Source organism: Trachypithecus francoisi, unplaced genomic scaffold (assembly GCF_009764315.1).
Source record: "Trachypithecus francoisi isolate TF-2019V2 unplaced genomic scaffold, Tfra_2.0 Lachesis_group2, whole genome shotgun sequence".
Classification (NCBI taxonomy): domain Eukaryota; kingdom Metazoa; phylum Chordata; class Mammalia; order Primates; family Cercopithecidae; genus Trachypithecus; species Trachypithecus francoisi.
In genome coordinates this window covers 134396767-134410828 of record NW_022681465.1, presented here as the reverse complement: position 1 = coordinate 134410828, position 14062 = coordinate 134396767, and the positions used below count along the sequence as shown (strand labels likewise).

Genomic DNA, 14062 nt, shown 5'->3' with positions numbered 1-14062 from the left:
GTAGTTAGTCTAGTGATGGGCCAGTTAAAGAGGGGCACTGAGTCTCTTTCCCATCTGAATGGAGCTGGGAAATAAAAACTTACACAGAATAAGAATAATCTTACGTTCCTGCTTGCCTTGGGAATGACAGAGTGGAGGGGGTCTTCTTGAGATTTCTAGAGATGGCCAACCCTCAGACACAGCTGCATGTCCTTAGGATCCTGCAGGCTGAGCAAGTAGGTGAATGGTCCTAAGAAGCTAGGGAAATTGCACAAGAGGGTTGGCTTCACGGGTGTGCAGTAGTATAAGGCCCAGAAGGGCTTTGCAGCTGGTTTACTGCTCTACTGTCACCATCTTGAAATTCTTAAACAAGGGGGCCCCACATTTTCATTAAACCTCGTACCCTGTACATTATGTAACTGGTTCTGATGCACAAGTCTGGAATAGGCCTACTCCTTTCTCCCAGAAAACAGCAGTTTAAACGACTCTCTGCTAATTCTCTTCAAGAGTTAGAGTAAACTTGACTGGTGTTGTCCTTTCAGTGAATCAAAGGAAGATTTCACTGCTTTCAAAAGCAGATGAACAGAAGGAATGGGAAATGGAAAATCACCATTAGAACATAATAAAAATTGTAGGCAAGATCTGTCAATGGTTGCTAAAATAAGCGGGCAGAACTTTGAGAAAAATACTGCATGATTTCTCTTATATGAGGTTCCTACAGTAGGCAAATTCATGGAGAAGTAAGGTAGGATGGTGGTTGCCAGGGAAGAGGAAGATGGTGTTTGATAGATCCAGAGTTTCAGTTGGAGGAGGTAAGTTTCAGTTCTAGAAAAGGATGGTGCTGATAGTTGCACAACAATGTGAATGTACTTAATGCCACAGTACACCTAAAAATCATTAAAATGTTCAATTTTAAGTGCATCTTACCACAATAAAAAAATTTTTTAAACCAAAAAATCTTTGAGAAGAAACAGGATACTCACATAGTCTCAAAGTACCTCCCCCGAGATACTTATTAATTACAAAGGGAAGAATGACTCTACAATGGAGAAAATTAGCAGACACCATCTTAACCAAAAGTTAATATCACCAGTAAAACATATTATTGTTGTCATCATATATTCTTGCCAAAATGCACAATCTCAATCTAATTATGAGAAAATATCAGATGAACCCAAATCGAGTGCCATTCAAAAAAAACAAGTGAACGATATTTTTCAAAAATGCACAGGTCTTGAAAGACAGGAAAGAGTGAAAACTGTTACAAATTACGAAAGAATAAGGGAACATGACAACTAAATGCAACATGGAATTCTAGATTGAATCTTAGAACAGAAAAAGGACTTTAGTGGGAAAACTGATGAAACCTGAATAAAGCCTGTCATTCAGCTAATAGTGTTGTACCAACATTAATTTCCTTCATTTGATAATTGTACTGTGATTCTGCCAGAGGTTAACAGTGGGGAAGATGGGTAAAGGATATGCAGGGTATGCTGTTTTTACAACTTTTCTACGAGTCTAAAATTATTTTTAAATAAAATTGGGTTTTATTTTAAGTGGACAAAGTGGTAAAAAATAAAGTGGCAATAAACTAGGACTCTAGCATCATACCTGCAGTCCCAGTCCTCACCCTGCTACTTACTAGCTGCGTGATCTTGTGCAAGTTACTCAGCTTCTCCAAGTCTGTTTCCTTATCTGTAGAAATGGAGGGAATATCAGAATCCACCTCTTAGGGTTACTGTAGGGATAAAATGAGATCACTACCTGGAAAGAGCTTTGCAGAGTTTTTTTGTTTGTTTGTTTGTTTTTGTTTTGTTTTCTTTTGAGACGGGGAGTCTTGCTCTGTTGCCTGGGCTGGAGTGCAGTGGCGTGATCTCAGCTCACTGCAACCTCCGCCTCCCAGATTCAAGCAATTCTCTTGCCTCAGCCTACTGAGTAGCTGGGACTATAGGCATGTGCCACCAGGCCCACCTAATTTTTGTATTTTTAGTAGAGATAGGGTTTCACCATGTTGGCCAGGCTGGTCTCGAACTCCTGACCTTGTGATCTACCTGCCTCAGCCTCCCAAGAGTCCTTTGTATACATAGTTAGCACTTAATAAATAATAGCTTATGGAAAAAAGATGAGAGAAAAATAAATTTGGGGCTGCAATGTAATGATTTTGGGTGAATTTTCAACAGCATTTCTTAGGGCCTGCCCTAACCACCCTCCTTAGTCCTGGGTCACTTACTTCAAGAGACTTTAGCATAGCATGCATTTTGCTGAGAAATCATTTGCTCATCTCTATTTTGAGAAACAGAGTTATTCTTTTTGCCAAATGGTTAGCAGTGATTAGCTCCAAGTGGTGGGATTTTTTTTTGTCTTTTTTGTTTATCTATATCTTCTAGTTTTCCAATAATGAGCATATCTTATGAAAAAAAAAGATTTGGGATATATGTGTCTCCATGGCCTCTTCCCACCTGTTTGAAAGCACTAAATGTTCTTTTAGCTGAGAACAAAATCAAAACAAGCAGTGAAAGCCCTTGTTTATCAGGCGAGGGCAATGGCTCCCCAGAGAACACCAGTTCCTGGGAAGCCCATAAAGAGACCTCAGGGAAGCACTCTCCCAGTGGGTCAGGATGGCCCCTGCTCGCCCTGGCTGAGAAGCTTCTACCTCCTCCAAGAAACAAAAGGAGGAGTGCGCTCCCCTCAGCCTTTCCCTCCACCTGAAAAACTCCATTCTGAGATGGGGAGACAACTTGATTCTGAGTTGGGAGAGGTTGCAAAGATTTGGGGAGCATTTTACACAGCTGAGCAAACAGAGTCTCAGCAAAACCCGATGCTGAAGTTGAAAACGGGCAGCCCGCGGGCTGTGTTTTGTTTAGGCGGCATAGTACATTTGTAATTTTGAGCCAACATTTAACATTGGGAAGAATTCAAATAAAAATGCAGAAGCTCTGGCAATGCCAGACCAGCATTCCCAGATGGTAACCATTGCCCAAAAATGACTAGAAGTTCCTGTGAGATGGGCTGCACTTTCTTCAGCTTGCCACAGCCCCACTGGCAGGCTTCGTTTATGTGTGTGACCTTCCAGGCCTCACTGTACTGAGTTTGAGACCTTTGCTCTCTCACTTGCCTGAGGTCACAGAGCTGGTTGACAGTTGAATGTGGTTAACAGTCAGGTCTTCTTTCACTGAAGAGCTCTTTCTCCCACTACTCTGAAGTTGCCCATTTGGGTGTTTTACTGCCGCGGTTCTGTTTCTCTGTGTTGCCCTTTAGTAAATTAGCCTTCCTATGGAAAGCTGTCATCCTCTTAGGAGACCCCTAAACTGCCCACATGGCTTTTTAAGCCTTTTCCATGCTTTGGTGCATTGAGCCCTGCATCCAGCTGGCACATGCCCTCTTCTGGTTTTAAGGCCAGAAGAACAAATTCAAAATGTGTTGCAGAAACATCATCTGAGTTACATAATGTGCAGGGAGAAGTGGACCTGCAGTTCAGTGGATCTGCCTCTCCTTCTGTCTCCCTTGTGAACATGGATGTGTGTTGTGAGGCTGCTAAAGTCACAGAACGATAACGCAGAATTTGTTCCACAGCTTCTCAGTTGTCTTCCCAGTTACAGGCACCGCAGTGTGCCAGGCGACTCAGCAATCTTAGAAATACATTGAGTAGTGCTTACTCCATGTATTTTTTATTTCTTTAGTACTCATCCTAAGTGAATCAGAATAAAGACATATTCCAGCTAGCCAGGCCCCCAAGAGACGGAATCAGCAAGCTGATTCTGTATTTCTGCCCTTCATTTACTTCATGGTACACAATGACTGGAAACTTATTCCTCTGATGCTGTTCCAGAATTGAAATTCTGACTTTTTGAAAAATTGCAGGATTTGCCATCACTAATCCCCCACTCCAGCATGGCAGCAGTCAGACGGGGTATCAGAAGTAGTAGCTCCACCTTTACCTGGGCAGGGCCCTCCAATGTGCCATAGATGGACTCACTCCCCAAACTTTCTGTTCACCCCACTTGATCTCACTTACCTGATCTGTCTGGTTTCTTTAGCCATGTATGTTTGCAAGCCTTCAACCATTTCTGTACACTTCAATTTAGAGCCACAGAATCTGAGTTTCAGAGAGGCAGAGCTCTAAAAATTGGAAGCCTAGCCTGGGATCTCCACCTGACCATACTCTGGTCTCCATCTGGAGGTCTTTGTGGCTAATGAGAATGAAATTGAATCCCTGGCATGAGGCTGCCTCCTATGGACATATTCCAGCCATTACAGCAGACCCCATGGTCATCCCACCTGGCCCTGCTCTGATGAATTGGCCTTGCTGATGTTCTTTTAGCTTTTCAAAAGCTATCTTTGCCTTTGAAAGAACTTTCACAGCTCTTGCATCCTTATTCCCGGGAACTGTGTCACAGGAGCCAAGAACACATGATTTGGAATAAGGAGACTTGGATTCACATCCTAAGGCCTATTGTGGTGACCTTGGGCAAGTTGCTTAACCTTCAGGGCCTCCATTTCCCCTCTCTGAATGAGGGACCATTGTACCAATCTTAAAAGATGGCATAACCAAAACAACACAGGAGTGGCCTAAGGTGCTTTCTGTCTCTACACAAGACTGTACTTTGGTTCCTTTTGATAGCAATGGCGGGAAGTTGCAAGACAATGAGGGACCAAAGTGTGTTGGAAGAGTTACACTTTTCTTTCATTTCCCAGCAAATGCCGTGTCCTGCTGGGATTCAATGTTACTCTGTCCCACTTTGCCTGAAGATGGGATTCCTTTGTTCAGGGCCCACAGTGCACATAGATCCCGGTCATCATGAGCTGACTGCCGACTGCTTGCCCATGGCTTGTAGCCACGCCTTTGCCGACCCCATGTGATACCTCAAGGGGCCTACACTCCAAAGGATGAGGCATTCTGCTCCCACCTTTTTTTATAATTTCTATAGCAGTTAGAGTATATAGTGGTTAAGAATGTGCACTTTGGAGCCCAGTTTCCTGGATCTGAAGCCAAGTTACTTTACTTCTCAAAGCCTCGATTTCCATACATCTAAAATAAGAACAGCAGCAATACTGACCTCATAGAGTTTGATAAGCATTAAATGAGTTGATGCATATAAAACTGGCACATACTGATTTGGTTCAACCAGGCAAAATTGCCAGTAACCTAAAAAACCAGTAACGTCATAGGGTTCAACCTGATAGTAAACCCTTAATGAGTGGTAGCTCTTAGTATTGCTTTTTTCTCATTGATATAGAAACTGGAAATCTAGTAAGCTTGTTCTCTACCCAAAGGGGATTTGCACATGGTCCATGGTCTCCTTCCAGGGGATAGGCATGCAGCCTCCTTTCCCCAACCTTGCCCTTAACCCTCTGGGCCTCCATCTCTCTCAGTGTAGTCTGACAATCCTTCCACTTCTCAGAAGAAGGGAACCTTGTCACTTGCTACTGCAGGGGTCCTGGTTGCCATGTAGATGGTCAGGAGGTTGTCTGAGCAGCTGTCACTTGCATGAACAGAAGCAGTAAGATAAAGCACACATGTAATCCTTATAAGCAATTCCTCAGCAGTTGTGGGTTCTCTCTCTGGACAGGAGCTGGAGTGGCTCCTGGAGATTAACCGGCTCACGCACCGGCTGCTCTGTAAGCACATGACACTGGACAGCTTCGATGCCATGTTCCGGGAGGCCAATCACAATGTGTCCGCCCCCTATGGCCGTATCACCCTACATGTCTTCTGGGAACTGAACTTTGACTTTCTCCCCAACTACTGCTACAATGGGTCCACAAACCGGTAAGGGAATCCCTGTGCAGAGGAGGCCGGGTGGGGGTTGGGGGAGTGACCAGCTGCCTCCTCCAAACTAGGCCTGGTACACATGTGAGTGGTTCCTGCAACAGGAGTCTCTCAGACCCCCTCCTGGGCACAGGCTCTGTGCTTTGTCACTTGCCTGAGGTCACAGAGTTGATTGACAGTTGAATGTTGTTAACAATTAGGTCTTCTTTCATTGAAGAGCTCTTTCTACTGCTACTCTGAAGTTGCCCATTTGGGTGTTCTACTGCTCCAGTAAAACATGGGGCATGCCATGGTGAGCAGATACCTTCCTGTCTCTTGAGTCTTCAGACTAGAGGAGGATGTAAGTGGTCAAATAATCACACGACAAATGTACCATTACAAATAGTGAATAAGGAGATGAAGGAAAGCCCACAGGGCCATGGCAGAGGTAACAGCACCACCTGTTCCAGTCCAAAAAGTCATGCAAACCTCAAGGGAGGCTGCCTTTTTGAGGAAGTAATGCTGGAGTTAAGATGCAAAGGATGAGTAGGAATAAATAAGGGCAAAAAGGCAGGAGAAGAATATTCCAGAAAAGTTTCTAAGGGTTTCTCCAAGAGGTTGATGAGGGTAAAACTAGTCGGGTGGGAAATGGTGCCACGAAAGATAACACAGGAACAGATTGTGCAGTACTCTAGAGGCCAGGGCAGGATCGTGCATTTTTATTAACCCTGAAAGAGTTTGAGGAAAGGAGATGACATGATCAGATTGTATGTATATAAGGATATCCACATATCTAAAAGCATGCATGCAAAACAGCATACATTTGCAGAGCACAAATACACATGACAAAGTGGAACTTGCCTCCTGCAAGGTGCACACAGCCCTGGGCCAGGCACTGAGGTAGAGCCAAGACCTAATTTCCTCATCCCCAGAAAGTTTCATAACCTGGTGGAAGAGGTAAAGCATATATATTCACATACAAAATAAGTATGTAAGGATGCAAAAAATGTATTAATCTGCAATTCTTCTAGGTATCTCCAAGCCTTGGCTCAGGGCCAGTATTAAATGAGTATGTGTTGAATGAATGGAAGGGTATGGGAGATATCCACAAATGTACCTGAATCCACACACTAAGTGAGATAGATTTCCAGTTCTATAAAGGTATAGGAGTTTTAACACTCTTGAGCAGGGAGCAGCAAACTGTGGCTCACAGACTACATCTAGTTGTTGACTGTTTTTGTAAAGCCCATGAGCTGAGAATAGTATTCACACTTTTGGGTGGTTGAGGGGAAGAAATCCAAAGAAGACTAAGATTTGGTGACAAGTGAAAATGATTTGTAAATGATAAAGTTTTATTGGAACTTGGTCATGCCATTTGTTTGTTATTGTCTGTGGGTGCTTCCATGCTGCAACAGCAGAGTTGAGTACTTGCAACAGAGACCATCTGGCTTCCAAAGTTAAAAATATCTGCTGCCTGGCTCTTCTGAGAAAGAGTTTGCTGAACTCTGCTCTTGAGAAACCAAACTGGAGATAGAGGAGTGGAGCCCCAGGGAAAGCCATGTTCAAGCCCAGCCCACTCTTATTCTTGCCTGGTGTCATTCTGAGCAGCCACAAGCCCCTGTTTGAGCCCAGGAATCTAGACTGAAGTTTTCCCATCTATGGAAAGGAGTTGAATGGGAAGTGGAATGGGAAGATGTCAGAAGAGTTTAGTACCTTTATAGTCAACCACCTAACAAACAGTGCACTTGTACCAATGCAAACCTTCACCTGGCCAGGAAGCACTCCTTTTATCTATGTCCCATGAAGAATAATATTAGCACCATATTAACTCTTTCCCATCCCTTTGCTTCTACTAGTTTTGTGCGGACTGCCATTCCTTTCACTCAAGAACCACAACGAGACAAACCTGCCAACGTCCAGCCTTATTACCTTTATGGATCCAAGGTAAGTAGTCCTGCCCTACCCTGCCTAGAAGAGGGTTGGTGAGAAAAAGCAAATAGAAAAGTGTCCCTTAATTAGAAGAGTAAGAAAGTGGAGAGATAAATGGAGCAATGAGGTCAGTCACGGTGGCTCTTGCCTTTAATCCCAGCACTTTAGGAGTCCGAGACCGGTGGATACTTAAAGCCAGGAATTTGAGAACAGCCTGGGCAACATAGCGAGACCCTGTCTCCACCAAAAAAAAATTAAAAATTAAAAAATTAGCCAGACATGGCAGCATGCACCAGCAACTACTTGGAAGGCTAAGGCAGGAGGATCCTTTGAGCCCAGGAGTTTTATGCTGCAGTGAGCATGATTGTACCACTTCGCTCCAGCCTGGGTGACAGGGCGAGACTCTTATCTTTAAAGAGAAAGGAAAAAGGCAGCAATGAGATCCAGGCAGAAACAGCTGTGAGTATATGAATCTTTATTTGTTCACAAGTAGCAGGAATGGGGGCAAAAGCAGACCTCCACGACTGGGTGCTGAGCAGGGAATGCATGAGGTAGGCAAGGGAATAGGGATGTGGGGCTTCTCGTCTTGGCTTCTCAGCTCCTGCTGTTTCTCAGTTGATTCACTGCAGTGTCGTCCTGTGATTCTGGGATTTTGTGCTCTATAGATATAAGAGGGCACTGGGAAGGTCTTAGGATGATGCTTGGAGAGTGCAGGCATCTTCTCCAGAGCAGCCCGCCTAGTCTGGTCAAGACAATTTTCTCAAATCAAGGGAAGCTGACTGACAGCATTTGAGGTGGTTCACAGACATGGCATTTAACTAACACTGACTCATAAAGTAAAAACAGCACTTTCCTTTTTGATTCTCTTTAAAACCTTATGCTATATCAAGGAGAAAGATAAATATTGGTGCTAATATGTCTTCATTACCTCTCCAACACTGGATCTCCCTTTTTATCAAAGACAAGCAAGCAGGCATTAAGCTCAGAGTCACTGGCAGGCAATAGAAGCTAAGTCAGATTTAATATTATCTTGTTTTCATGATGTTTATTCTTATGTCTCTTCCCTTCTGTTTGTAGCAGGAGGGTGCTGGCTTTTCACTTATGGAGTAAAATAAGGCTGTCTTTGAAAATAAGTTTACACCTAAAAAAGGAGTCAATTTAAAGAGAGAAAAGTATTATAATAGTAAAGATAATCCATGATTTAAAAAAATAGAGACAGGTGGTGTGTGATTGCCTAAAAGTTGGAAAACACTCCAGAGCAAGGGTTCTCACATTTTTCCAAGTAATCCCCTCAAGGGCAGAGGAAACTAGACATCCACCTTTGCCCAAAAGTGTACCTCCCAGAGCGTACTTGCAACTCAGACATTTCCTTCAAGTGCTGTTTTATTTAAGTCATGCAAATTTTTGCTTTCTACTTTATAACATATCCATGTTTGTTTTAATGTTAAAACAAAGATTTCAATTCTTAACTGTGTCCTCTGAGTGGACACTGCTGCAGAGATGCCCTGTTTGTGCCTTGGCATACCCTGGGGGACATACCCTGGGGGATACATTTTCCAGCTTGAGAAGCTTTGTCATGGGGCATTCATCCAACCCAGGTGACCCAAAATAGCAATGACATTTGATGGGAGATAAATGGGTTGCCTATAGACACGTTTGTACAAAAGACCTACTGTGTGGAAAGCTTTAGGCTACATGATACGGGCTGTCTCCTCCCCACTCTCATTCCCCACAATGAGGCAGTATGGCGGCTTGGTCACCACCCCCCCTCTGTAAGGCATCCGCATCAGGGGCATCCTGGTTGGCTTCAGGATTCAGTTCAGCTTCATCTCTGGAGTTCTTGCGTGGCACTTCCACCAGGGGGAGCCCCTGCAGGTCTTCCTCCCTCTGACCAAGATCTGGGGCCTCCTCTGGCCATCTCACCAACCCATTGGCCTCCTCCATGTGGCCAGCCCTGTAAGACCATCGCGGCTCATGGCAACGGACACACCAGAACTGGAGGCAGATGAAAGCCAAGACAGCTGTGAAGCAGGCCAGCAGAATGGCCATCAGCACCCAAAGGGAGATTTGGGGGTCTACCAGGGAGCTTCCAGGAGCCAGCGGACTCTTATCCAGGGTGTGGAACATGGTGCAGTAGTGCCTGTAAGGGAAGGCAGCCTTCTTACAGCTGATGCACAGGAAGTAGAGAGTGGAAGGGGCGAGATGTTCCAGCACCACGGAGCTGATCGTTCGAGGCACCTTCTCCTCGTGGTGGAAGCTGTAGCGAAGATAGCCAGAGAAGATGCTGTTCCAGTTGGGCCTATACATAATATGGTAATAGTCCTCCAGGCAGGGCTCCGAGGACGACCAGGAGATGATGGCTCCTGTATAAGAAATGTTCCCCACCTCGATGTTCATCCCGATTCTAGAACCAGAATCAAAGTGAAGAGTGACATCCCCCAATTTAAGTATGTATTTATCATAATCATAGCCACCATTTATTGCACATTTGAGACGGTCTCTCATATTGCCCTCATCTCACAGACAAAGAAATGGAGGCCTAGATGTTCTGTTATTTAGGCATAGCGAAAAAGTGGCTGGACGAAAGTTAAAACCAAGGCCGTCCCATGCCAAAGTTCAGGCCTAAAAAGAGATGCGCCCATGTAATCCCAGCCACATCCCACCCTAGCCAAGATCCTTCAGATGATAACATTGTTCTCATCCCCTTAAGAAAAAAGACGAAAAAGTAGGAAAAATCAGTAGAACCTCAGAGGCTCCACCTTTATTCTCAGGTCTGTGACCTCCCCTCAGGCAATTGATTGACCTCAATTTTCCTTCCTGACCTTCTGTTTCTGCTGTAAGTACTGTGAACTCAGTGATCTAGAACATTCTGCCCACTGCTTTCTTTAGCCTCCTGGTTCTGTTGCCCATGGTGAGTGGAAATTCGCTTCGTCACTCTTTAGCAGCTGATTTCACCCCAAAACTTCTCCTGTTTTGTTTTTTCAAAACCAGCGTTACCAGGAAATTTATTTTATAGGTGAAGATAATCATCCCCTAATATCAGCATAACTACCACTATTTAATTCTGCTGGTATTATGAATGTTAATCATGGTAATAACCACTCAGAGTAAGTGGTTGCTATGTCACTGGTCATGCTAGATGATTCACAGACAGTAATTCATTTCCTTTATTCTTCATCACATCCTCTGAGCTAGATTCCCATTTTACGGATGAGCAACCTGATGTCACACCGCGAATATGTAGAAAAAGGACTCAATGCTGCCTAACCACTACATTTCCTAATGCAAGGGTACCAGGTTTAGTTACAGACGTTATTGCAAAATGAGGCGCCAGGACTGAGACCCAGTTGATGTTTTTCCAGACAAATCAAATGAGCCCTCTTCAGATTGCCAGGTCCCGCTTTGATAAGAGAGAGCCATCTTCAAGTATTTTAGTTTCTTTCTTGCAGTTCCCTCTACTGATTTCCCTGATCAGAAATACAGAGACAGTCATAGTCAGCCTACGTAAGGTCTCACCCTGCTTTGTCCTCCGTTCCTCCTCCCTCACATGAAATCCAGTAGATTTCATTTTGGGTTGCAGTGACATAGTAAACAGCTGCCAACTGGATTTTCACCTGCATTGGATATTAAGCCAAACCAATGGCTATTATGACCTGCCTTTCTCTCTCCTCCGCTTTCCCCCATCCTCTTGTGTTTGTGCCCATTTTCCTCCAGGAGTGGAGCTGCAGAAAGGTGCACAGCACTGAGTAATTTCTCAATCCTTTTTTTCTTCTGTAAGGGTAACAGTGAGCTAAGATGCTCAGGAAGGTGAATAGTGTCTTTCTATGTGGCTGAAAATTTCTTCCCAATAAATGGAGAATGAAAGGGATGAGACAGATGTGCTCAGACCCTTCCAGGGAAGGTCATCATGAAGGAGACTGAACGTTTATGTTCCCTTGCTTGTTGTCCTCTACACACTCATCTTCCCCACCCCACACACCCCTATAAATACACTTTCGACCACAATGAAAAGAGCCTAATTCATTACTTATGCTACATAGGCAGCCACCTGTGTAAAACCCTTCTGTCAGGAGTAATCAGGAATCCTGTTTCTTGTCACGCACAAATGTTCTCTTGGCTTCCTATCTGCCACTAGCTGTCTGTACAGATGGAATTACCTCAGCAGACATTTTTAAGAGATTTCTGTCAAGACGCAAATAGCATCCTCAGCTTTTAGGACCAGGTCCATCTCCCTTAATTGATTTTTCTTCCTCTGTTTCCATTTCTAAATTGGCCCCCATTTTTAACTATTCATTTACTGTTGCCCAGCCCTTCTCCAAGCAGAGTGTGAAAAGAAGTCATTTCCATTTCCAAGAAGAGCCATCTATATTTCTTACCTGATGCTCGCAGCGTGTCTGGTTAGAGCTCTGCCCTCCGAGGTGGAGTGGATTAAAGCTGAGAGAATGGTGCCTTCTCCCTCCTCCACTCTGGGCTTTCCGTGTTGTTTCTCTCAACACTGAGTAATCCCACTGCTGCCCCTAACGCTCATGTTATTCATTTCTTCAGATCAGCATCATTCACCATGGCAACCAGCAGGCATCTGTACGCACGATGCTTTCAGGGACCAGCCTGGAAAGGCTTTTGCCCAGTGAGAGGAGCTCTCATTCCTTTGGCTGAAAAAGGGCAGATGATCCCCTGCAAACTGATCCCCAGTGCGGTACTAATTCTTCTAACACTCCTACATTTTCTCCCCAGTTGGCTGGTTGTTATTTTCTCGTCCCATCTAGATCCTCTTTGGCTAATGGTTTTAAATGCAAAGATGCTCTTCTCAGTTATTCCACAACCAAAACAGTAATATTCATCTTCATCCCCTCCCACCCCTTCACTTCCCCATCCCAACTGCCTACCCCACCTCTTTATCTTCGTTTTTCTCTATTCTTGACTCTTGTAGCATTACGTAGTTATATGATACTGGTCAAGACCCTTTTATTTGTATTGTCTGAACCCCAGTTCTGCCATCATCTGTAAAGCTGTGGGCTTGAGCTACATCAGGATGGCAGATCAGAAGGCAGAAGACATGAGCCCTATCCCTGCACAGCCCTGAACCCATGTCAAGCTTGCTAAACCATCATGGCACTCTCACTGGGTTGAATAATTCCCCCCCGCCAACAAAAAAATTGCATATCCACCCAGAACCTCAGAATGTGACCTGATTTAGAAATAGAGCCTTTGTAGATGTAACTAGATAAGGATCTCAAGATGAAATCATCCTGGATTTAAGGATGAGCCCTAAATTCAATGACTAATGTCTTTGTAAGAGAACAGAGAGGGAGATGTACACACAGAGAGGCACAAAGGGAAGAAGCCAAGGGAAGACAGAGGCAGAGAGTGGAGGGATGCTGCCATCAGCCAAGGAACACTGGGAGCCATCAGCAGCTGGGAAGGCAAGGAAAGATTCTCCCCTAGAGCCTTTGGAGAGGGCGTGGTTCTCCCAGAACCTTGATTTTAGGCTTCTGGTTTCCAGAACTGTGAGAGAATAAATTTCTGTCATGTTAAGCTGCCACATTTATGGTAATTTGTGATAGCAACCCTAGGAATCCAGTGCAGCACTCCTTCCAGCTGGGTGCTGAAACAGCCCCAGAGCTCCTCTGAACACAAGCGTCCCAAGAAACTGCTTCCCAATCAGTCAGTTGGAGTTAACACCAGAAATAGAAACTGTTTGCTACTCCTGGGTTGGATCATCCCCAGTGTTCCTTTCCTTTCAAGAATCCAGACTGCTTGCCTCCCCTTTTCTCACAAAGGGCTGTCTGGCTCTGAGGTTCCATCCCTTCCTGTTCCTTTCAACCTTGTAAGAACGTGTTGCCGCCATTCTATTGAGGAGATCACAGGGCGTGTCTGGAATAGAGGGTGGAAAGTAGCTCACATATATTTAGACCTCAATAAATTTATACAAATTATATGTTTTTAAAAGTCAGCTTTTCTCTTCTTGGTGACCAGAGTATCCAAGTGAACACATGAAGGTCTCTTTCTGATTCCCATTAATGATAAAAGGTTAGGAAGAAAGCCAGGCACAGTGGCAGTGGTGTGCACCTGTAGTCCCAGCCACTTGGGAGGCTGAGGTGGGAGGATCACTTGAGCTTAGGAATTCCAGACCAGCCTGAGCAACACAGAAAGACTTTTTCCCTTGGGGAAAAAAAAAAAAAAAAACCCACCTTGGTGAGTTGTGACCCTACACGTGGCCAAAGGTCTCTGGGAGGCGTGGAGTCTCGGGACAGCCAGTGATCCTTGATCAGACAGTTGCTCTGCAGCTTGCCCATGGCAGTCAGTCTTCCCAGGGGCCTGTCTTAAGTCTGCAGCAATGCAGACATGTGTCTCTTCCCATGTGAGCACACTCAGGTCAAGTGCTAATAGTGAGTCCCCACAGAG

The 14062-nt window shown here is 44.6% G+C and overlaps 2 protein-coding genes across 6 annotated transcripts in view; one reads left to right on the top strand and one right to left on the bottom strand.

Annotated features, from left to right (window-relative positions):
* The window catches only part of CYFIP2 (cytoplasmic FMR1 interacting protein 2), a 132968-nt gene that overhangs the window by 66978 nt on the left and 51928 nt on the right, over positions 1–14062 (top strand). For all 5 annotated transcript variants that reach the window (XM_033180473.1, XM_033180474.1, XM_033180472.1 and 2 more), the window contains exons 22-23: positions 5550–5749; positions 7585–7672. In XM_033180473.1, coding sequence (XP_033036364.1) covers positions 5550–5749; positions 7585–7672 — 288 coding nt within the window. The remainder of the gene's footprint in view (positions 1–5549; positions 5750–7584; positions 7673–14062) is intronic.
* FNDC9 (fibronectin type III domain containing 9) lies at positions 8118–12220 on the bottom strand. Its single transcript, XM_033180480.1, has 2 exons — positions 12034–12220; positions 8118–10061 (listed from the first exon to the last, which is right to left on the bottom strand). The coding sequence occupies exon 2, from the start codon at positions 10052–10054 to the stop codon at positions 9380–9382; it is 675 nt and encodes a 224-aa protein (XP_033036371.1). The 5' UTR covers positions 10055–10061; positions 12034–12220; the 3' UTR covers positions 8118–9379.